This window comes from Thunnus thynnus, chromosome 21 (genome assembly GCF_963924715.1).
Source record: "Thunnus thynnus chromosome 21, fThuThy2.1, whole genome shotgun sequence".
In the NCBI taxonomy this organism is placed as follows: Eukaryota; Metazoa; Chordata; class Actinopteri; order Scombriformes; family Scombridae; genus Thunnus; species Thunnus thynnus.
Window position 1 is genome coordinate 26791096 of NC_089537.1, and position 26010 is coordinate 26817105.

General features: G+C 39.0%; 1 protein-coding gene across 4 annotated transcripts in view; it reads left to right on the forward strand.

Annotated features, from left to right (window-relative positions):
- Positions 1-871: 871 nt before the first annotated feature.
- Positions 872-26010, forward strand: part of LOC137172859 (glycogen debranching enzyme-like) — a 74910-nt gene continuing 49771 nt past the window's right edge. For 3 of the 4 annotated variants that reach the window (XM_067577434.1, XM_067577436.1, XM_067577437.1), the window contains exons 1-10: positions 872-999; positions 3210-3420; positions 10136-10305; positions 10663-10863; positions 14018-14199; positions 17908-18019; positions 20421-20553; positions 21339-21441; positions 21568-21665; positions 22004-22143. In XM_067577434.1, the coding sequence (XP_067433535.1) occupies positions 960-999; positions 3210-3420; positions 10136-10305; positions 10663-10863; positions 14018-14199; positions 17908-18019; positions 20421-20553; positions 21339-21441; positions 21568-21665; positions 22004-22143 (1390 nt within the window). In that variant the 5' untranslated portion in view covers positions 872-959. The remainder of the gene's footprint in view (positions 1000-3209; positions 3421-10135; positions 10306-10662; positions 10864-14017; positions 14200-17907; positions 18020-20420; positions 20554-21338; positions 21442-21567; positions 21666-22003; positions 22144-26010) is intronic. The other variant, XM_067577435.1, reaches the window with a different exon arrangement.

Sequence of the window (26010 nt, forward strand, 5' to 3'; positions counted from 1 at the left end):
TTTTGCTGGCATGGTTTGGGTCCACTTGTCCCCTTAGAGGGAAGGATCACTGCAAATCAATACAATGTTGTTCTGAGTCATCATCTTCATCCTATGATGAAACATTTCTATCCTGATAGGAGTGGTTTCTTCCAGGATGACAATGCGCCAATTCACATGAGGGGTCACTGAATGGTTTGATGAGTATGAAAATGATGTGAATCATATGCTATGACCTTCACAGTCACCAGATCTCAACCCAATTGAACACAGGAGATTTAGGACTGACGTTTTAGACAGCACTCTCCACCACCATCATCAAAACACCAAATGAGGGAATATCTTTTTGAAGAATGGTGTTCATCCCTCCAGAAGAGTTCCAGATACAGTAGAATCAATGCCAAGGCTGAGGGACACCATTCTTCAAAAAAACAGGTCATAGCTGTTTTGGTGGCACAACGGGGACCCACACAATATTAGGCAGGTGGTTTTAATGTTATGCCTTATCGGTGTACACCTACTTATGTATCTACACATACAGATTGCATATTCTTACATTAATATACACATACCCATACAATTACATAGCCTATATTTACACATATTGAATATACATATATGTATGTAGCACACATTTTATTCTCCAGTCCTTTAGAAATAAAAAGGCCAGACCAAAAAATATATGACAAATTCTAAATATGTTGCACAGCTGTAGGACCACACTACTGTGAAAAATCTTTAATATTTGTTCATGAGAAGGAAGTGTTAGTAATAAATGAAATCAATTTACTTTTATTGTTTATCGATAGTTTTGGCAGTTTTGATCCTCCATAAGGAGCACTGTGCAGAGCAGAGCTGTCTCATGTTACCATGCTATGTCAGAGCTGTCTCTCTTTCCCTCCATGTGGAAGGCAGCCTAAATAGAGCAGGACTGCATGTTAGAGATCAGCTGATAGAGCAGGGGCCTGCTGCTCAGTGACATGGAGAAACTGGAGCGATCTCTGTTCCGTCTGGAACAAGGTAGGACTCTGAACTTTAACCACTGCATGTTAATAACACTGCACAGTCAGGACACAACTACTGCACACACTACACTGCAATAACTCCCCTACACTGTCACCTACAATTCAATGCAACTCTACTGCAGTCACCTACAGCAGAATGATGCAATGCAATAAACACCATGTCTTACATGTTTAACCTTTAAAACTTTGGTCCTAAAGCATGGTCAGGGGCTTGGTCACAGTTTTCCGTCTCGTCTGTTCAATGTACCCAGAATACCACTTGAATATGTCACAAAGTTACTTATTTAACCTTTTATTGAATCAGAAAGTTTAACTGAAACAGCCTCTCTATTTCAGAAGCAAATGTCCTGTTCACACTCACACAGTCTGCCGGTCTGCAGATCATATTAGCTCCCTTCCACTCACCAGCCCACAACATCATGAAGACTAATCTGAGTAGTAATGAGTGTCTGTTCTAACACTGATTTTATTAACCTTTATTTCTGCAGGGAGGGGCCATTGAGAGCATGCTCTCTTTCCCAAGGCCGTCCTGACTACAGAACATACAGAAAAATAAAAAGTTTACAGTGTACAAATTTGAAGTATCAAACAACAAGATTTACAGCAAGCATACAAACAGAGACAACATTCAAAGACATTCAATTAGAGACAACAACATTCATCCATTCATCAACATAATTCATAGAAAGCATGCACATTCACACTCTACCAATTCTGCCAGCAGATGTTTGAAATGAGTATAAGGGATCAGCTCTTCCATTTTAGCATGCTTTTGCCAGTTGTTCCACTTGTGTGGAGCAAAATATTTTAAAGCCACTGTTCCAATTTCAGTACTAACCTTCAAGAATCAAATAGTCATGGGATCTAGTGTGGTGAGAAAGTGATCTGTAGTTTAGATGACAAGAGATATATGTTGGAAGTTTGCTCAGTAGTGCTTTGTAAATAAATAGAATACACTGTTGTTCCCTTCTCACGGCCAATGATTGCCACCCAACTTTCTGATATAATATACAATGATGTGTTCTAAAGCTATCTCCAGTTATGAGTTATGAGTTGAATGATATACTGAATCAAGAAGTGTGCACTGTATTGCCATAGACCAAAACAGATAAAAAAGTTGACTGAACAATTTGTTTTTTGCAGTTCTGGGTAAAACATGTCTTATTTCTGTAAAAGAATGCTAGTTTTGCTTTTAGTGAGTTTGTTAGCTCATTAATGTGCTTTTTGAAGCACAGTTTATAATCACAGCATACATTTAGTTTTATCTGAATTCAATAGTAATTTAAGATGATAATGAAACTAGACTGAAAAAAAAACAGTATTTGTGTTCAAATTGTTTGTATGTACATTCACACTCACAGTATTTACTGAACACAACATCATATGACACATAATTAGTCTTAAAACCCACAAACATAAAAACCAGGCGCATGCACATGATAAGAGTGCACAGAACAGAATCCACAAGCGGAAAACTATCCTGGCATGGGAGCATTTCTGTTCCGCATGCACAAATGCAGAGCATTTGATCGGGACCTGGTCTAATGTGGTCTGGCTTGAGAAATATCTGTGAAATCACCCTTTTTTCTGTTTTCATAAGCAAAATTAAGGTCTCAAAAATCTGAGAATGGTTTTAAAAAGGCTTTTGCTATGATGTCTAACACTTTTTCATACATGTAAGTGGTAAAAAAACAAAACAAACAAACAAAAACAAAAAACAGAATCAGTCACTAAATATCATCATTCATGTTTCCCTTTGTTCTCTCAGGCAAGTGACCAATCAAAGAAGGGGACTGTCTATTCCATCCCCGCCTCCATAGTCTCAAAAGTCAACTTTATGAACAAGCAAGTGTTGAGCAGTTGTGAGGGCATAGGGAGGGTAGAGCTTGTACTTGTCACAGCCCCATGCTCATAGGACAACATTTGTGCATGTGGAGCAGAAATGCTCCCTCGTGAGGAGACTTTCCTGCTTTTCTGTGCACTCGTATCACGTGCAGGCACCTGGTTTTTATGTGTGTGGGTTTTGAGACTAATTAAATGCCATAACATCAATCATCAACTCAATTCACAGTGTGTAGTATGAACCAAGTGATCCAATTAAAAACCAGTCTCAGATCAGAGAGGCCCCTAAATATGATAAAACAAAACAGAAAGCAGGAAAAATTGGAAATAGTACAAAGTACAAATTATTGCTGCTGTCTTCAGGCTTTGAGCTGCAATTCCGTCTGGGCCCAACCCTCCAGGGTAAGGAAGTCCAGGTCTACACCAACTACCCTGCGAAAGACCACAAGTTTGATCGCCTAAAGTTTCATTCTTTGGACTGGGTCTATCCAAATGGCCAGGAGGATGACTGTGATAAGTACTGCAGACTGGATTTAATAGTGGCTGGATCTTACCAGTACTACTTCTCCTGTGGGTAGGTTGCTTTGTCACCACTGCTGCATGTGTGTCACACATGTGACTAACCTAACCTAACCTAACCTAACCTAACCTAACCTAACCTAACCTAACCTAACCTAACCTAACCTAACAGATGTGCTATGGCAGCATGGTGGCTCAGTGGTTAGCACTGTTGCCTCACAGCAAGTAGGTCCTGGGTTTGAACCCTAGCCGTCCTTTCTGTGTGGGGTTTGCATGTTCTCCCCGTGTTTGCGTGGGTTTCCGCCAGGTGCTCTGGTTTCCTCCCACAATCGACATGTATGTTAGGAGTTAATACTCCTGTCACTGCCCCTGACCAAGCCCTGGCAAAAAGAGCTGGGGTTGCCCACTGCTCCTAGGGTGTGTAGGATGGGTCAAAAGCAGAGGATAAATTTCATTTCAATGTATGTGAGTGCTGAGAAATGACAATAAAGAAACCTAATCTTAATCACAGTGGATATAGCATGATATCCACTGTATTGAATGTCTAGAGAGGGATCGATCCTTGACCAATAAGTCATAAAGATGTCGATGTTGGTCAATTAGTCCACCCATGCAACACTTCACTGCTCCAATATACCTTTCTAACTCTGGTAAAACGTGGTACATGTATGTACTGTATTTGTTGTCTCAACAGGATGATTTTTCTTTCATTTGGTTAACTCCTGACCTTTTGTCTGGTGCCACCATCACATCAAAATTTACCATTGTGAATATTAATGCTTCCCAGACAATGAATTGTATTGTTTTTGGTAACTTTATGGATTTTTCTGTAGCACCTCTCTCAGGTAGAACTTTCTACTCATACTGAAGGATTAATCCTTCTGAGAGGATGAATCCTTTCCATTTTAGACCATCCTTGGACATTTTTGCACCACACCCTGGCCTAAAGTGATACTCCACCCAAAATGTATCCATATAATAATAATAATAATAATAATAATAAGCTTATTTAGTATAGCACCTTTCACAGAAATGAAATTCACAAAGTGCCTCACAGGAACAAGAGTTGAAAATAAGACCATAAAAACATACATAGTGTAAAAACATGTGCCACAAGTTAGAATAAAATAAAATAATAATAAAATAAATAAATAAATAAATATGAATGTAGTTTTGGCCTTCACAGATGAAATTAGAATCCATTGTTACCTGCATGAATTAAAGCTGACCATAGCCACCATCCATGGTTGAGAACCAAAAAGAAGGAGAAATTAAAGCTGCAAGCATACAAAGCAAGAACAGTGACAGTTAAATTTTGGCACTGACAATAAAATGTGGCATCGAAAACAAAATGTGAACTGAAAAAGGAAACACTGGCATTGAAACACTTATATGACAAAATTTAACGGTTGCTGTTTTGTCCTCATACAAGCAGCGATGACTGGGTCCTCACCCCTTCGTGCATGTCGGGGCATGCTGCAGTCCAAGTGCTGCTATTGCAGAGCAACACACTGAAGCAATCATTTATCAGAGGGCAATTGACATGAATATACACATTTTCATGAATACTGAACATTGCATATAGGAGATAAACATCACTTCCTGTGTCCACTATGTGGCACTAGAGAATACTCACTAATTGCAAGTCATGTTTCTGTATATCATGTGTAGGCCATACCATGTAAATTTCATGTAAATCAGATGATGTTTATCACATAAGGCTGACTTCCTGTTGCTAGAAGGTAGTGCTACACAAGTGAGTCATTAATGCAGCAGTACATTTAATGGAGGTTGCCTGACATGCATATGCATTTTTATCAATATCGGGCATTGCACGAAGGAGTTAAATTTCACTTTGTGTGTCCACTAACACCCACTAATTATACATCATGTTGCTGTATGTCATGTGTAGAGCACACCATGTAAATTTCATGTAAATTGGATGATTTGTCATATAAGGCTGACTTCCTGTTGTCAGTAGGTGGCGCTATGACCATGACTCAATATTGACATGTAGACGTGTTGAGGCCTGAATTTCAATCAAACATGTGAAATTTGGGGCAGAGTGGACAAAGTCCAGTCAAGTTACAACAACTTCCTGTTTCATGGTGAAACATGCAAATTGACCAGCACACCATGTCAAGGGTGTTTCCGTGAAAACTCAAGATTTTGATGTCCCACTGTGATCCTGTGCCCACTGTGTGGTGCTAGAGAACACCCACTAATTATATGCCATGTTGCTATATATCATGTGTAGATCACACCATGTAAATTTCATGTAAATTGGATGATGTTTCCAGGCATTGACTTCAATCAAGCATGTGAAGTTTGGGGTAGATTGGACAAGGTCCTGTGGAGTTTCTGTTTCATGGCGAAATATGCAAATTGACCAGCACGCCACATCAAGGGCGTTCCATAAAAACTCAAAATTTTGATAACTTTGCATTGCAAAGGTCTTTAGATGACACCCAACAAATTTGAAGTTGCTCTGGTTAATTCTCTAGGAATTTGTTAAAGTACAGTGCCTGCAAATAGCAAAAATTCAGAATGGCTGACTTCCTGTTGGTCTTAGGGTATTGCTTGAAGAGTTTTTTTTTTTTTTTAAGTCTGAAGATGTTACATCTGCCAATCAAATTTTGTACATCCAAGTGAAACCCACTTTGAGGGCTGCTCCATTCAAATTTTTAGGGGGTACTATCGAGCCCCCTTGCCATACCCTAAGCCAAATACCCATATCAGACATCAAAATTTACCCCTTCTGACACGTGTGCCAAGTTTCTTTTCAAGCATCCCTAGCCCCTCAAAAACAGCTTCCTGTTTCATGGTGAATAATGTGTCACCTTGGCAACAGTTCTTGATGAAAACTCAAAAGCTTCACTATTTAACATCATCAAGGTCGTTAGCTACAGTTTAGCTGACCGAATTTTAGTTGGATCTGGTTAACCTGCTAGGAGTAGTTAGTAAAAGTACGGGGCCTATAACTTCCTGTTGTCAGTAGGTGACTATGACTATGATTCAATATTGGCCTGTACATGTCTTCAGACAGGGACTCTCATCAAACGTGAAATTTGGGAAAAATCTGACTAAACAAAGCACAAAAAGTAAGGAAATTTTTGTTTAGAAGATTATTTCTTTGTTGTAACAATGCTTCTTGGCAATAAATACTGTTGGAAAGCCTGTTTATTTCCCTTTTAAATGGTGCCACATTTGTAAGGAACATGCATTTGTGGAATGAGCAGCAGAGCTGAGTATGTGGCTTGCGCCCATGAAAAATTTGCCAAATCTTCTCTGCCAATGCCAAACAGCTTATTCTGCCATTGACATTTTTTGGTGTCTGGTGGATTGGATGATTGAAGTTTGAAGAAACAAAACATATTGGCAATTTAACAATTTATTCATTTAACATACAGGATCCTCAGTGGCGTGTGGAAGAACCATACACAGCCACAACAGCCTGGTACCTCCTCCTCATGCTGGTCACCAGCCTGGTCACACACTGCTGTGGGATGGCATCCCATTCTTCAACCAGCATTTGTCGCAAGTCAGCCAACGTGGTTGTGTTGGTCACTCTGGCACGAACAGCACACCCAAGCTGATCCCACAAGTGTTCAATGGGGTTGAGGTCAGGACTGCTGGCAGGCCATTCCATCCTCTCCACTCCCAAATTCTGGAGGTAGTCTCTGATAAACCCCGCTCTGTGGGGGCGAGCTTTGTCATCTTGGAGGACAGAGTTTGGTTCCAGACTGTGGAGATATGGGATTGCCACTGATTGCAGAATCTCATCTCAATATCTCTCTGCATTGAGATTGCCTCCAATGATGACAAGCCTCATTTTTCCAGTGAGGGAGATGCCGCCCTACACCATCACACTGCCTCCACCAAAAGATGTTACTCTATTGGTGCAGCAATCAGCAAAGCGTTCTCCGCGTCTTCCCCACACTTTGACCCTATGATCCAACTGCCATAGGCAGTATCTGGACTCATCGCTGAACATAATGTTCCTCCACATGTTCAGGTTCCAGTGCACGTGTTGCGGACACCAGCACAAAACGGGCCTGATGGTGAAGGTCAGTCATGGCAGGCCTCCTGGCAGCCCTATGCTGCCAATCAGGTGCCAAATGTGGCAAAAGAAATGACATTGTATTTTATTGTATTTATTGGGACAATGCACAGTTTTAAACATAAATGTTAACATTTGATGTATTGCACCAGAGTTAGCTTTAAAGCTAATTTTCATCTGCTGTCCCTTACAAATAAAACATATAACAGTACAATAACAAACAGTACAAAGCAAAAAACACACAGGACACATTATACAAAATACAAAGCTACACACAATAGCACATCACATACACCCACAATGTCAACTAGAAATTAATAATGTAAACTTGTCAAATGAAAAGCAATATTATTTGACATTATTTGAGAAGACCATGAGATGAAATTTAGATTCAGTGGTTACAGAGCTGACTAGTTTTTTGGTTTTGAACACACCGATGGCACCGTAGCTCTTCATATCATCAGGTAGGGCATTCCACTGAGTTGTGGCTATCACAAAGAAAGCTGACTGCCCAAATGCAGTGCGATGAAATGGTATGGTACAATCTTGTATAGAGGATATTCTGGAGGATCTAATAGAACTTACTGACCGAGTGTATACAAAGTCATATAGTGGAGGAGGGGCCAAACCATTTAAAATTTTATAAAGTAGGCAAAATTTGAGAATAATCTAAAATTTTCAAAGCTCAGTAAATTGTATTTCTCCAGTATCCTTCAGTGACAGACTCAAGAGGTTTTATGGCTGTTTCTCCAGCCTGCCCAAAACATGTGATGCAATAAGACATATAAGAAAAAATCATAGCATGCATAAATATCTTGGCTGCATCCAAAGAGACACAGTTTCCAATATGTTTAAAATTTGCTAAGTTGTACTTTATGGTTTGAACCATTTTTTAAAACATGTTTCTTAAAGTTCAAATTTGGATCCAAGATATCACACCAAGATATTTAAAATCAGTCACTATGTCAATCCTTTCACCTTTGATGAGAATATCAACATTAGGAGGTTATACCATGGCTTTAGAGAAGAACATACCCTTTGTCTTGTTTACATTTAGACTCAGACATGATTGATCAAGCCGATGTGTGATACTTTCCAATGCAACTGTTAGCTTAGCAACAGCTAACTCAGCTGCACGCATTTGCAGTTCTATATCATGAATCTGTTGAGGGAGATCATTAATATATAGGATAAATAATAGGGGACCTAACACTGACTCTTGTGGAACACCCATTGTACACTTCATGTTACTGGACAGTGCATCACAAACTTTGACAAATTGTATCCTTTTAGATAAATATGAAGACATCCATGCCAGTGCTCTAGATGAGAAGTTAAATTTGGACAGACAGTTTCGATATTAAAACATCATGATTGACTGTGTTGAATGCTTATATATAATATATATATAAATATAGTACCAACTACTCCTCCTTTATCAAGTCTTGATTTAATTTGCTCTATTAAGTGTAAGATAGCAGTTTTGGTGGAATCATTTGCTCAAAAGCCAAATAGCATACAATGTAGACCAAAATTGCTTGCATTAAGAAATGTTGTCAGTTGTTTAATGACAAGTTTCTCAGCAACCTCTGAGAGTACTGGCAGTATACTTATTGGTCTGTAGTTACTAGCGTCAAGGTGGTCTCCAGATTTAAAAATAGGCGTGACAATGGCACATTTCCAGTCATCAGGGTAAGAAAGCATCTCTACTTTTGGAGTTTTTTAGGGAGCTGATGATTTTGTTTACTTGTAACTCATTAGTCTGTACCAGCTCAAAAACCCTGACCTGTAGTATCTATAGGAACAATATCCAGTTTCCTTTTCGTAAATTTTTTTCCTAACTCATATACAGACTCAAGGAAAAACATATTAAAGACAGAAGCAACAGTAGGATGATATTCAATTAACTTTCTTTGTACTTTGAGTTTAAAATAAAAAAAAATTTGGGTCCCTCCTTGTGAGATTATCGATGTTTTTCCAGATCAATTTTACTGTTGCCTTTTGCCTCATTCAAAATATTGAGATAAAAACGAGATTTCAATTGCTTTCCTTAGTGCAGCATCTCTAGATTTCATTAGTTTCCACAAATGTTCATTAAACCACGGTAAATTGTTTTTATTTTTAGATTTTATCTGTATCCTCACATTATATCTTTCCCCCACAGAGTTGATTCTGTAAAAGTGTCACAGCCATAGTCCAGATCATCAGAGGACAGTACATCATCCCAGTTCAAGCTGTTAATTTCCCTGAAAAATTCCTCTTGCTTCAGCTTCAGCTACAATTAGGCATTGGGATAATTAATCTAACCCATTACATGTGCTGATGAATAATGGTAAAAGAAAGAACTCATTATATATGTCAATATTTGAAAGGCCAGTCTGCCAGAAGCCACAAAAATTTGCAATTGTACTTGTTTTTTTTGTTGTTGTTGTTTGAGCAAGTTTCATATCAAATTTGCATTGTGCCACCTGATCTGCATCAACACAAACTCAGTCAACTGTGTCTCACCTGCGGGTAAGCTTGGAGCTTGGAAATTAACAAACGAGTGCAAGCACAAAAATGTACTACTGCCTGGCAAATTGACATCAACCATTGAATTGCAGCTACAAATAAATACTATTTAATGCATGTATGTACATGTGTATCCATCTTGTTTTGTGCATTTACTGATATGTGTTTGATTGTTAGCATTATTTTTTCACTTTTACAGGGATAAAGAGAAAGTGAGTGGTGGTTACATTGTGGTCGATCCAGTGCTGAGGGTGGGAGCCAACAATGACATCCTCCCACTGGACTGCATCAGCAGTCAAACATACTTGGCCAAGTGCCTCGGCCCTCTGGACAAATGGCTTGACAGGGTCAGGGTCGCAAAGGAGACTGGTCAGTGACAAACTAATGAAGTGATGAAAGATGCAATATTTCTGTTTTACTGTGCAATATATATATATATATGTGCAATATATATATGTGCAATATATATGTGTGAAAGGGAAGAGATGAATCCATCATGTGATGAATTCATCAGTGTCTTTAAAGTCATTGTTGTCTTTGTTGTCAATGCTTACTGGCCTTATTGTATGTGTCAGTCTGGCTGCTCTCATCAGGCTTGCAGCAGCAGCAGTCTGTCATATATTAGGTCTGGTGGGTGTCTACATCCATCATTTCAGATTCAACAACAACAATAATAAATTCTCTTTATCTGAGGTTTCAAGCTACACTTTGCTCTGTTCTGTCTAGGCTACAACATGATCCACTTCACCCCACTGCAGAAGCTTGGTGTGTCCTCCTGCTACTCCTTGGCTGATCAATTGGAGCTGAACCCCAACTTCTCACTTGAGGGGAAGCATTATACGTGGAGAGACGTTGGTAATCTGGTGGAGACGGTGAGGAAAGACTGGAACATGCTTTGCATCACTGATGTAGTCTATAACCAAACAGGTACAGTCATTACTATTGATGGTACTGATTGAATTGTCCCTCTGGAAATATTTATCTTGCTAGGACACTTTGTCTGTTTGTCTGAGAGGTGCACAGTGTGCACAACTCACTAAAAAGAGTTAGTCTCACCCTACTAGCCTTGTTCATGTTAAGTAGAAGGTTAGAAGTGTTTTGCTGACATTGTTGAGGTCATGTGTTAAGGAGTAGACACTGCCCAAGAAGACAACATTTGGGCAAAATGTTCACTAAACACATACAATGTTTCTTGAGGCAGAGGTTTGTTGTGTTTGACCTAGGCTTATATAATAATGTAAGTGATACTGACGGAGATTTAAAAAAAAAAAAAAGATTTAAAAAAGCATTATACATATTAGAGTTGCAATGAATACTGTATATAAGAAAAAACAGGAAGAGGAGGAAATGAATCATCATATACTATTTTAAGTTTAAGTTTTAAATTTAAGTAGAGTAATCTTTCTCTCAAAGAGAAGGCTGATTTTGTTGCATCTGAATGGGACATGAATTTAAGTTCAATTTTCAATTCAGTTTTATTTATATAGCGCCAAATCATAACTCACAACTCAAATTGGGATCTAAAGCAACCCCAGAATACTTAAAATTATAAATGACTTTCAGTTTTTCCCCCATAACACAACTTGTTGACTAGTCAGTCCTGGAAAAATAGAGTTTTACATTGAGGAGACCGTCAACAATTCAAAGATATATGACAGAACATCAATTCATTTCTTAGCTACTTCCTGTTTCCTAGTTGTATGAACATACAGAACAGTATCATCTGCATACATTTTTGTTTGCACCAGAGGACCCCCAAAAGGTGTGTCATTTATATAGATTCTAAACAGTACAGGGTTTAATATGGAACCTTGAAGGAGCCCAATGTACTAGAGTCAGAAAAAAAAAATTTGAATGAAAAAAATTTGGTTACTGAAATAAGACTTCATCCTTGAAAGTGTGTTAAGGCTAGGCTAGTGAACCCAAGTGAAGCACACAGAGACAGGAGGCAGTAAATCAAGTTGCAAGGCAGTTTGTTGCTGGGCAGGTAGCATGGAGAACGAAGCAAGGGCTTTGGCAGGTAGCTGGAAACCTGGGGCAGAGGTTTGGGCATGAAGCTGGGGCCAAGCAGGGCAGGGGAATACTGAAGGAGCCAGGCAGAGTAGGTTCCAGAAAGTAGGGAACCGAGCTGAACCGTCGAGGGAGACAGGTGAGGCAGGAGGACTGAAGACAGGGGCTGGAGTCAGGCTGAAGTTTTCTACAGGCACAGAGAAAGAAGAATTAGGCAAATGCTGGATACTGACAGAACAGCAACAAGTTAGGCTGGAAGCATGACTGACTGTGTGAACAGAGTCTACAATTTGGCGACGAGGTACTTATGCAGGACTAATAATGTCAGCTGATTACCTGACTCCTGCACACCTTACTCCACTTCTGTAATTAGACAAACAGACACACAAGGATGGGGAGAGGGAGAGAGTGGCTGCAGGCTAGGTGGAGGAGGAGGCACAAGTGGAGGGTGTGACAAAGTGTGCGATTTGAAATATTTAAGGTAAAGCTTAGACAGTAAAAATTAATTGTTGATTGTTAATTGTTGATCCAACTTTCTCAAAAGACATTGCTAAGGATAGAAGAAATGAAACAGAATCAGATAAACAGCAAGATAGTCAGCTTCCTATCTGTCAGCAATCTCAGAGGACACATGAAGGATGCTTATGTGCCAATAATTTGCTACCTTAGTTGGGTCATGGGATTAAGCATTGCACTGCCAACGCTTGTGTGTGCAAGATTGTGATATTATGTTACTATTGTATTTGTATTTGCTGTGTGCTATTTATATGTACTGCTGCAGTGACTCAGTACCACAGAGGGATGAGTGAAAACATATCTTGTCTTATTTTTAACAAGGATAGTGGCAGGGCCGTGGTGGAAATAAACCACAGCTGTTGGCCTTTCCTTCAGGCAGCTGTGACTGTTGCATCACCTTCTCAGTTTCCTCTTTGACATTTAGTCTCTATTCATGCTGAAGGTCGTATACGTAGATAGACTGGTAATGGCAAAAGGGAGCACTTTGTCAACACATGACAGCTAGACTTCAGATAGAAAATCCCTCCCTCTCCCCTTCCCTTCCCTTGTAGCCTGAAACTACATTTCAGACTCAGAATCAGAATCAGTTTATTAGGCAACTATGCAAGCATACAAAGAATGTTTCTTTCCATATATACTGCATTTGAACATCTGTATTTATATCTTAAAACAATAATAATAATAAACTTTATTTATATAGTACTTTTCAAAACAATGTGCTTCACATACATAAAAACAGAAAATACACAGTGCAATTACAAATTAGAACAGTTTTAATGTAATCAATAAATAGAAACATAGATAAAACACAATAAAAGCTTAAAACATAAAGGAAAACCCTAATTAAAAGCCATTTTTATTAAAAAAAATAGTTTTTAAGAGTTTTAAAAGAGGACACTGAGGTTGTTTGTCTAATTCCAAATTGAAGGTTATTCCACAGTTGCAGAGCCTTTACAGCAAATGCCCCACTACCCTCTGTCTCCAGCCTTGTCCTGGGGACCGACTGCATCAGCTGGTCTGCAGATCTGAGAGTACGAGCTGGGGTGTAAGGGGTGAGAAGGTCAATAAAGTAAGATGGGGCAAGGTGCTCAGTGATTTAAAAACAAGTAGTAAAATTTTAAATTCAATCCTGAACAGCAGGGGTAACCAGTACAATGAGGCAGTTCTGCAGTCTAAGTTACCTTGTTACTGAGCGGGGAATCCTATAAGCCACAGTAATGGAACAGAACTTTAAATTAGCAAGACTAATCAAATTAAGCCAGGCTTTTCCTTTATCCACCTTGATGGAATACCCCCCCATTGATCTCGCTTTGTGTTACAGGCCCCTAGTGATCTACCCACAACATCACAGGCAGAACTGAAAAAAACATACACAAAGTAGGGCTGACCCTTTTTAACAGATCATAATCCTGTAAACAAAAGTATCACTACACATAAACAATTTATAATGCATTTCTGATATAATGTAACAGATTAATTAAGAGATTAACAGAAACATTTGACTGAAATAAATGATTCAACACACAACACGCTCAACACACTCCTCTCCTCTCAGCCGCTGACAGTGAGTGGATTGACCTCCATCCTGAGTGTGGTTACAACCTGGTCAACTCTCCTTATCTAAAACCAGCGTGGCTCCTAGACAGAGCCCTGTGGCACCTGAGCTGTGAAGTTGCTGATGGGAAATATGCTGAGCAAGGATTACCAGCACTCATCCAACACGAGCAGCATTTAAATGTGAGTCTACATATTCTTATTTGTGTATTCTTGTTTTTGTTAACTCCTTGAATATTAAATCTGCACAGTGTACTAACAGTGTAATCTGAGAGCGTTGCTTGTAGTGTTTAACCCACAAGAAACTGACACTCAACTCTGCAGCTTTAGTGTCTTTTAGCTCATCTGCTCTACTCTGCAGTTTCACACAGACTGTGAGGTGAGTCTCACAGCTCTCATCATCTCCCATATGTTACTGTGCAGCTAAGATTCAAAGTAAATAAGTGGCTAGTGATGAAACTTTTTATTTAAAGTGCAGAATCACCATGCAGCATTGTCCCAAACAGTGTTGTAGTCGAGTCACTAAGTCTCGAGTCTGAGTCAAGTCTCGAGTCCCCAGTGTTTGAGTTCGAGTCCGAGTCATCAAGGTTGAGTCTGAGTCAAGTTCCAAGATGGGCTCTAGTGCTCCACTCTGGCATGGTCAAAGAGCTGACATACAAATAACAAAGGTCTACATAAAACAAAAACGACACAGCTGTGATTTCGTATTAATATTAATGATGCACCGATTGTGATTTTCTTGGCCAATTCTGGTTTCCAATTTTTTAAGTCTGACCCACTGATTCTGATTTTTGGTGATTCTGATTTTCTTTGTAAGAATTAAATATGATTTTATTTTGGATTTTTGGACTTAAAGGTATAACAAATTGTGAGCTTTGTGTCTTCTTCACTCAAACTAAAGAACTTCTATACCAACAATGTGTGTGTGTGGTTGTAGTGTCTTTGTGCTGTGTGTGTGACTGCATGTTGTGTATGTGTGGCTGTTACTGTGGCTTTCTGTGTGTTGTGTGTGCAACGTGCATTTTGTGTGTGTGTGTGTGTGGCTTTCTGTGCACTGTATACACAACGTGCATGTTGTGTGTGTGTGGCCAAACTGTCTGTGCCGCATCTGCTGCTGTGTGCATGACGTGAACCATATTGTGGCTATGTGCAGAAAATTTGAAAAAATCAGATATAAATGACCTTTTTATCAATCAAGTTCGAGTCCTCGTGTTCAACTTCCAAGTCCGAATGCAGTCAATGTTCGAGTCCAAGTCCGAGTCCGAGTCATCAGTGCTCATGTCCGAGTTGAGTCACGAGTCCTGAAAATCAGGACTCGAGTCCGAGCCCTGGACTTGAGTGCTACAACACTGGTCCCAATACACTTTAATTTTAAATGTATCAGGTGAAGACTATGGACTGTAAACAATATGGATGTAACCACCGTGACGTCACCCACTAATTTCTGAAGAGCGGTTTTGAAGCTCAAAGTGGGTGGTTCCAGCGTTGCCATCTTGGCAGTGCCTGATTCCACCATGGATGTATTATAAGAGCTGGATACCAGACTAAAAATGGCGCCCATTCAGTCCTATAGGAATTGCTCGCCTGGCGCATACACCAAAAAAAGTATCTAGCTTCCGGGTTTGCTTCTGTGTTGTGTGGCCCACTGAATATGCGCAGTAGTGTTTCCCCCGCTGGCCCTGCCCGCGAGCTCCCGCACGGCCCATCGACTTTACATTGTGATGACATCACAGATTTTTAAATAGCTTTTCTCGGCTCAAGGAAAGTTTTACAAACATGAAACCTCCATGGATCAAAAGTTCATAATAGAAAGAGTCATAATTGACGTTGTTTGCAGTTCGAGGGGTCCTGTCAACAGTTTTACAGGCGTCTCTTTTACAATGGTGGTCTCTGGGGAAAATCCTTTTTGGGCCGCAGAGGATTTTCGGTGCAATTCCGCGAGTGGCCACTGGGAAATATTGGCTGCAGGGCAGAGTGGCGGCGCCCTATCCATCTCTTATTATACATCCATGGATTCCACCTAACTCCTGGCTAATCCAAAATGGGCAAGGAGGTTGAGCTGAGGCAGGCTGAATGAAGCCTTGTTGCTGAAACCAGCCACCTAGTGGTTAGCGACTTGTCACTCAAAGCAGCCACGTCCTTAATTATGCATAACTTTATGGCATAATAAACTTTAAATGGGTGAGTTATAAAAAAAATTAACCCCCATACAGTTGTCATGAAAGGGGACATTAGCTATCGAGACCAAAACCATTTTTTGTAACAGGCTGTAAACATATTTATTTCTGCTGTAAAGTTGGGCATTTTAACATGGGATCTATGGAGATTGACTCACTTTTGGAACCAGCCTCAAGTGGCCATTCGAGGAACTGCAGTTTTTGGCACTTCCACATTGGCTTCATCAGGGTGTGACCTATGCCATGGCTTTCAGGGGAGCTCACTTTTTTTTTTTTTTTGTGAAATTGCAAGTAAGCTTCCTTGTTTTCTTTTTGACATATCTGTATGCTGACTACAAAACAGAGAAATGCGTAATGTGATTTAGAGAAATGCGGAGTCATCTGAAGATTGAGTGGGACTAAGAAAGTTGTTTTTTTCTGATCTTTGAGTTAAAGTGAGTGAAGTTTATAATATTACGCCCCACACTTCGATGGTGATGGCAAGAATAGCGTGCATGCTGATTTCTTTATTAAAGTAAATTAGTGATGAATCACCCTCATGCATGAATCATACATCAATAATAGCCTAATTTTGCACATGATCCATGATGATGAAGATTAAAAAAATAGAAATGTATGGCAAAAATAGCATATTTTCAATATTTTAGAGACCCCCCAAAATTTCACAGGTCATGTTTTCAGGGGAGCTCATGTCCTATTAAGGGGAGCTGAGCTCCCCATGGCTTCCCTATAGTCCGCACCCTGGGCTTCATTTTTCAGCCTCAGAGGTACCACTTGGTGAAGACCCTGATATTGAACTTCACTGGTCAGGTGGCCTGAAAAACAACTTCAGTGGGATGCATTTGCTCTATTTATGAACACATTAGCCATAATAACATGATAAGATGATAGTATGTCAGGGCTGTGTCTTTGTCAGCTTGCGTTCCCTCTCAGGCTACATGGACCCAAATCAAATCAAATTCTGGTGACTAACACCATGCCATGCAAAATTAAACTTTATGTGCCTATTTATCTTTATTATTTATTAGCTTGATGTACAGTATATATGATGTATATCATTATACTTTGATCTTTATAAGTATAAACATATTTCCCATCATGTTTTCCATGTAAATAATTGTCCTTACACACATTGGGAGATCACTTTCTTGACAGTTCCCACAATCAGCAGAGGGAAGCATTGAGAGTGCATTGAGTGGTAAAATAAATATATTAACTTACGAATTTACATGATCAGCAATTTTCTGCCAGCATTCCTCTCTCACCTTATTTGCAACAACAGTGCTTTTTGCTGTGATAATGTATTTATACTCTTCATAGCTCTCTGTTATAATGACCTGTTCCTCCTGACTAGGAAGTAGTCAGCAGTAGGTGGCACACAATCTGTCCATTTTGTATGGAAGAAGAGTCAAATGACGTGCCAAACACTGCCTTTTATGGGAACATGCACAGAGCCTGAAGCAGAAAGCCTAGGTTAACAAAGAAAGTAAATAAGCACTGTTGTGATACCACTTATCTCTGACTGCGAGTTTAGGGTTTGTTGAGCCAGCTGACACACAGAAAGCCTGGGTATGTTGAACTTGCTTTGTAGTACACCCCTCAGATGTATTTAATTGTAGTTTATATTTTGAATTCATGATAAAATCACATATTTACACGAAACCCTCCGGTGTGTGTGTGTGTGTGTGTGTGTGTGTGTGTGTGTGTGTCTCAGGCCCTGCAAGGCATCCTGTGGCAGCAGGTCTTTTCCAAGCTCAGTCTGTGGGAGTTCCTGCAGGTCAGCGTGGATGAAGCTGTGGAGCAGTTCAGACAGCTACTGCAAGCTGGTGAGACAGCACTAATACAGACAGTCATACAACTCACAATCAGTTTTGATAATTAACTTGAGAAATGTTTCAACACACATATAGATGAGAAATAATTAAATAATATAAAAAAATATTATTACTTATAATTCACAGAATTATTTCAATAACAATATGTTACAATATTTGGTATAATATTCAGGTTAGTATTTAAACCTACATAGTTAAAACTCATGTTTATCATTCATTTCATATTCATTAATTTAGTTTCAAAAAATATTTAAAATCTCACACTGTGAGCACTTATTAGTAAAATGTAGACTACTATCATTCATAAAATATGTAAACTGTGGACCACATTGCCTCACTAGATAATTGTCATGTCACAATTACAATATACGGAGAAATAATGATAATATTAATTATTATCTGCCATCACTACACTCTTAGAAATAAAGGTGCTGACTAGAACCATATAGGGTTCTTCGGCTTGTCCCCATAAAAGAACCTTTTTTGGTTCCCGGTAAAACCTTTTATAAAGATCAGTCAGGTGAAAGTATTTAGGAAAACACAGTACTGGACAGCAGTAGGAATTTGACCATTGCATTTGAACTAAACTCACATTTATCACAAAATTAAAATAAAAAAGCCACTCATCCTGCAATATAGTCTAGTCTACTTACTACTATCCACACTGTTGTACAGTCTCTTCACTGACATTTGTCGGTAGGTAGTGGACTCCAAAAACAAAATAGAGTGACAGTAATGCACTCAATTTTTGTAGCTCTGTGATCACAGAAGCTGCAAGGAGGAACAAAAAGTATAAGCTACAAATACTTGATTATCATAAATGTAATAATACACATAAAATCAAATATATGTTGTGTTTCAACTTCTTAGACCCCAAGCAATTCAAAACCTCAAATTAATTGGTGTACAATTGTATTTGCAATTGTTTTTCCGAGAAACTGAAAAAAATGGTGATTCTTAAAAATGGATCCATCATGAAAGTTGTTTAGAATGCATCCTTTAGACACCCTAGTATCCCCTAAAACATGATTCCTAGATCTCTTAATATTTGTTTTCACCTCTGCTAGTTTCTCTAAAAAAAAAGGGAGCAGTCTCTATGTGGGGCGTAACAACCTGCTTCAATGTTTCTCTGAACTGAGTTTTGCTGTTGGATTGTGGTGCTGTGCTTCCGGATTAGGTGTTTTCAGAGTGATAATATTTTTGTATATTTACTGGAGCATCCATTTTGGCCACATTCAACAATAAAGTTGATTTCACTTTGATGATACAATTCAATATGTTTTATATATCTTTTTCTTTTATGTTCTGGTTTTAATAGGATAATGCAGACATTGATAATTCATTATAACAACTCACCAGAAAAGGTGTAATTACCCAAACTCTCTTGTTCAAGCCACTGGCACGTCATTTTTTGTCCAGGCTGTAAAAAAGAAAGAAATGCTAGCATTAAAATAGTCCACCTTTCACCATAAGCTAGAGTCAAGCTTGCTAAAATAAGATATTAGATTCAGCTTACCTTGATTCTCTGAAGTTTCTGATCATCTGTCACTTTAATCCAGCTTCTAGTATCAATTCATACACAGGTGTTCACACAATGTGTGAACAGTAATCACTATTGATATGTCACACCTGTTTTGTTGAGAGGAGCAGACCATGTGTTGCAATCCACAGGGATACCAGCTCTCAGCTTCCACATACTAACCCCAACATGCCAGCCAGCTCCCAGGCCCCACACACTAAACCCTAACCTTTCCCCTGGGAGACTGGGGTTCATCTCCTGGCTCCAACACCCTATTGTATGGCATGAAATGATGGTAAAGAAAGACTATGGCAGAACACAAGTAAAATTAATTGATTAAGGGGATTCCAGATACATCTACATTTAAAAATACTATTTGAAACATGGGTAAATATTTGAGGATGAGGATCTTCTAATACCCGTGCTTTCAACAATCCTTGAAGAACTCTTTCTTCCAAAAAGGGTTCTTCAAGGGTTCTTTGTAAGACTAAGGTTTCCAGTAAGAACCCTTTCGATCCAAAGAACCCTTGAAGAACCCTTTCCTCAAAAAAGGGTTTTTCAGAGGCAAATGGTTCAGGGTGGAACCTCAGCCCTTCAAGAAGAACCCTTTTGGAACCCTTACTTCTAAGGATGTACAATCAAAAATGGTGTAGTTTTGTGTTTAGATGGACAAAAAGGCAAGACACAAAAAACAAAAATGGGGAGGGAGAATGGGTGAACACCTGTATAATACATTGCAATTCATTGTTATCAACATACTACCCAACATATAGACAAAATACTAGAAACACCTTACAATTCAATTGCATTCTAATGAAGAGGTTAATGTTCAGAGTGCTGCTGAGTTATGTGTATGACCCTCTGTCCATCCAGGCAGTTTGGGTGTCACATCCAGGTCGAGTACAGACTGTAGACAACAGCTGAAGATGGTTCAGGACCCTCAGCACCGACGCTTTGGAAACACAGTGGACATGGAGTCTGCCCTAGACACCTTTGCACCTCACAGGTGACTTCTCTCTATGTGCTTCATATACTTGCCTTTAATCCCCATCGGATGTGGTTGGGTATCGGGAGGTGACTCATCAAGTTCTGTGACCTTAGCATTTCCCCGTACATGAACCCAACCTTAGCTGTAACCCCAGCCACTCATCTCTGTGACACCTAACCTCCAGAGGATCTTATCATCACAGAAATTTCTAGACAGCTTACCGGTGTGTCTGCTCCCATTTCCTGGAAAAATACCAGTGGGAACCTGTGATTTTTAGTTTGTGTGTGTGTGTGTGTGTTACCATGCTGAACACTGTTGTATGTACTGAACTTTAACTTTAGCACACACCTGTACACACACAGCTTAAGATGAACTTTTCAGCTGCAGCAATTTCTTCCAGCTTTGTTTTTATACTAAAATGGCAGCTAACAGTTCAGCTGTGTGGCAAAATATTTTCAGAATATGTTTCAGTAAAATGGAGCACAAAATGTGGAAGAACAAATGATGATGATTAATTTAATCAGCCCTGCAGGCCTCCATTCCCATATCAGAGATCACGGAAGTGTTCAGCGGGTGGAGCAGAGGATAACTCTGGATGGACAATCAGTTTCATGACAATCAGTCATGAAACTGACCTGTCCATTGACAGGTCAGAGAGATATGAGATATGGATATGTGAAGTTGCCATGAAAAAACTATATAATAAAACTTGAATTGGTCTTCAGATATGTAACAATATCATGCATATATACCTGCATCAAGTGTTGATGTCATTGTCTCTTTCTCCCTTTCTCTGGTAACAGTAGGAGCCCATCAGACATCCAGGAGTGTTGTAACTGTTTCAGGAGGAGACTGGAAGAGCTCAACTTGGAACTGTACAAGGAGATGAACTGCCATGCAGAGCAGGTGTGTGTGTGTGTGTGTGTTTGTGTGTGAATGATTTGCTCAGGATAAAAGTGATTACTATTGAACTTTCAAATTCTTTTCTGTCAGACTTTGTTTTGAAACCTCACTACTGTTTTCTCTCCTCAGGCAACTAACTGCATTGTGGGAAATGTAGTTTATGAGCGTCTTGCTGAACAGGGACCTAAGCTGGGCCCAGTCACGAGGAAGTACCCTCTCTGTCCCAGGTAGCCTGTCCAGTCCTCTGATCTGTCAAAACCACCTTGAGTAGGATTTGGAAATATATGAAGTGGGGACCCCCTCGATTAATTATCTCAATATCGTGAGATATCTATTACCAACTGGGGCTTATAATAGAAAAATTATGCGTTGACCTGATATGACTGTACAAATAAACATGACATGAAAAAGTACGCAAGGAGGATTTTATGGAAAAAAAACAACTATAGAAATGTTAGAAATATATGAGTCTGTAAATATATGTTTTGCATCTCATAATATTTGTGTGTCTCCAATCTCCAATTTATTATCTCAGAGTCTGTGACTATGACTGTGTCTTCTCCAGGTATTTTACCTTCCCATTTGAAGAGATGACCTTTGAAGAGGAAATGCACTTAATGGAGCAGAAAGACAAGGCGTGTCACTTCCTGGCCCATGATGGCTCCGTGACAGGAAATAACCCACTCAGAAACTTAACCGAATCAGGTTAGCAAAATTATCAGGGGCAACAGTCACTGATGCATTGCTCTACTTTTTGTTGCCTCATTTAGTTATTTGTAGTATATTATTGTTATAATAATAATAATAATAATAATAATAATAATAATAATAATAATAATAATAATAATAATAATATATTATTATTATTATTATTATTATTATTATTATGCTGTTGTTGTTGTTGTAAATAGCAGTGGTATTTGCATCATTATTATTAGTAGTAGTAATATTAGTGTTAGTTTTCCTGTTTGACTGATGAACTATGCAGCACATCAGTTTTTCTACAGTGTCAATTGCTGTATTTGCTATTTTCTGAGGACAATGCTAGCTTGGCAGGAAGGTGAGCTCAGGGCCTGTATTGATCAAACTTCTCAGAATCACTTCTAGGACTAAAAATACTCCTTCTCAGATACTACTTCAGAGTAGGACATGAAACTCATTTATGAAGCATTCTACTCCAACTTTGAGTTAGGAGGAGGACTCCTAAGTGAGAGTGTGATGTCTCTATTTAATGATACTCAGAACCAAAAAGTAGAAACTATGATGACGTGTTGTAGTTCTCTTACATAGACTGTAAACAAAGCTTCTGACATGGGTTAAAAAATAAATGTAGCCTGTTAAAATTGCCTGTTTAAATTAAAATACTAGGTAGACCTAATGTGACCCAGGTGTGTGATATCAGTCCCATTCAACTACATATACACATATAGCACAAACACATGTTGCACCACTGTATGGCATCTTCTCTTCCACTGTCCAATTCACCTTTAACTACAGAATAACAGCCTATCTATAGCCTAAATAAATAATAAGGTTTAAGACCTTATCAAAATATTGTACCTGTTGTAATGAAGCCAGGGGGGACATGATTGTGTTCATATGTTTTAGTCTGCTTTCACATGATGCACAATATCTATATTCATACAGGTAATCAAAGTTTGATTAATCACTGTTGCAAAGCTGCATGTTTCTTGTTACAACTTTTTTTATTTATATTTTGGGGGTGCTAAAACGATCAATATGCTTATTCTCACCAAGCTTTTACAAAACAGCTCTCACAGAATATCTCTGCCTTAACGGCGTCTCCTGGAAAGTCCTAACAGGTCAGGACATCTCTGGAGCTCTTAAATTTTGGCAATGAAAGGAGTCATTTCCTAAGTAAGATAAAATGCTTTTACTCTATGTTCTGAAAGTAGGACCAAGAGCAGAGGACAAACAGCATTTTTGTCCAGTTAGAAGTGATTTCTTACTCTGAGAAGACTGATAAATACAGCCCCAGGTTAAGAACACTCCTTGTGGAGTGATGCAACGCCCATATTGGGGAGTAGGGCCTCTTGATCAAGGCACCTAATCTCCAGCTGCTACAATGGAACTGTGATTGTACTGGGCAGCTTCCAGGTGAGAACGTATGAAATTGAGTGTGAACAGAGCCTTCCTGAAAAAAGTGAATTGCTCTCAACAAAGTTCCCCTGTCTAAATAAAGATTAAATGCAATAAAATACAAAAGAAGAAACAGTCTTTGCATACCTGTAAAGACAGATGCGTATAAGAAAAAGCAATAGTTCAAAACAAAAAACTGACCCCCACAAACTGTCGACACTAATGGCAGATTTACGGTTCGGTCAAGCGACTTTCATCAGGCATTCACACAGCAAATGACAACAAGTCTGTTTAATACATACACACATGCACTCAATAGTAAATGCAATAGTAAAATCAGCCTACCCTAAGGACCAAGCAATCAACAAATAGGAAATGCACACCTGGGGAGCGGGGAAAGAGACAATAAATTGTTGAGGCCCAATGGGCTAGTTTCCCACATATTCATCAATACTGAATAAAATCAATTGTTTGGTGAAGATAACAAAAACAGGGATTAATTCATCTCGTATCGTGCATAACTTTAGTGGATCATAACATATCAGGTATGGAATTAATCTGCAGATGCTCCGGTTCAAGATGAGACCAAACTTCTATGGATGTCAGTTTTTGAGCCACAACAAAGGCCAAAATGTGGCCCGCAACAGACTAGGTAAGCCTTGTTTTTAGCCTAGCCAATTGCCGGAAATGCCCTTTGCTATGTCATAACGCATATTGAAAAATGGCGAGGACTGCTGAAAAGACAAAAGTCTAAACTTTACAATCAATTACAGCTTAAAATTAATCTTATCAATATTTGTTTGATTTAACAACACATTCTGCTCTCAACGTACTGAAATTTGGCACTGATTGATCTAACACGGCAACAAGGCATGATTGGTTGTCCCTAGCGGAAACAAGATTCCAAACTGAAGCAGTTGTTAATCACTTATGGCCCCTACCAGCCGGTTAAGAGGAGTGAAGAGTCAGCAGTCAGTGGCGTTATAAAAATGTTTTTTTCAGAAATTGTGAATCAACACAACCATGAGCGGTTCTTGTGGCATACAGTCATAAAAAAAAAATATTATGCTGATGGGCCACGTAGTAGGTGAGATTAACTGCAGACAGATACACACACGGACACACACACACACACGGCCAAACACATGTTCCCCTCCAGGCTTACACCTGGTGGAGATAAAAAGGCTATACTCAAGGGTACAAAGCAATTAAATATTCTGCTGAACAGTATAATAATTACTGGCATGAATATATCTTAATGGGAATATGTAGGATTCTCAGGTTAGGATTCACATAATAATCCTAACAGAGTGTCTATTTGCACCTGGGTGAGAATAGTCACACAGTCAAATTTCTCAAGTCTTTCAAAGACTTGAGATGTTTGAAAAGTCTCTATGAGACTCAAACCATTTAGGCTAAAACCAGCCTACAATTACATTATTCTGACTCACATAACCAAACATAGCTGTTGGCCTGACATGGCTTGTGCACAGCTCTCTTTTGTGTATTCCAGTATGTGTGGCACAGTGTGGAGCTTTATGGAGTTCCTGGTTTAATGGACTTTGTTTATAAATGAGACATTTAGCAGCACTTTAAAACTGTCTGTCATTTTGGAAGCTCATTACTGGCAACTAAACACATATTTCAGGATCAAATTGTAATTGTTGGGGAGGGAACATCAGGTCTGTTCATCCTACTGTGTCAGAAATTGTTGACCACTGCTTTGATTTATATTGTCTGTTAATGTTGTGGCAGAAAGAGGTGGACGACAGAGGAATCAGATGGTCGACACACAGGTGTCAGATGGGGAATCTCTTTTATTTTACAACGGCTCACCAACAATGTAGACAGAGAAAATTCCAACATTACAGAACGTGACATGCCTTTTTATACTGGAGACAGGCTATGTGTGTGTATGTGTTTGTGTTGCGTGACAAGTCTCATCCTGTTTTGCCAGACTCTTTGGCACCCTCAAATTCACCAAAAAAATGGTGGGACATTTCTCAATTTCACTTAACTTTGGACTTTTACCAAATTTGAGGGGGCGTCTCTGCACTAAGTGTGTGTGTGTGGTATTCTGCCTCTTTCCTAATATCTCCAGATGTCTCCTGTTTTTGGTTTGGTGGACTGACATGTTTGGCATCGGTACAGGTCACCGCTACCTAGCACTCATTCCAGGTCACAGTTACCTGACCCTCATTCCCCTACATTAATTTCCATGTTTAAGTTTACACAAAGTTTAAATTTAAACTGCAAGAACTGGTTATTAAACATAAAAAAACAACTAGAATGTTAATATGTTAAAATGTGAATTGTGTTGATGCTAACTAATTATTCAAAGTATATTTGACATCATATTTAAAAAAGAAGAGTTGGTTAAAATGTTTGATTTAATTCATATGTTGACTTTAATGAAGTTGGTTGAACTAATTTTCCTCTTTCACTTAGGCTTGACTCAGCTTACTTGTTTAC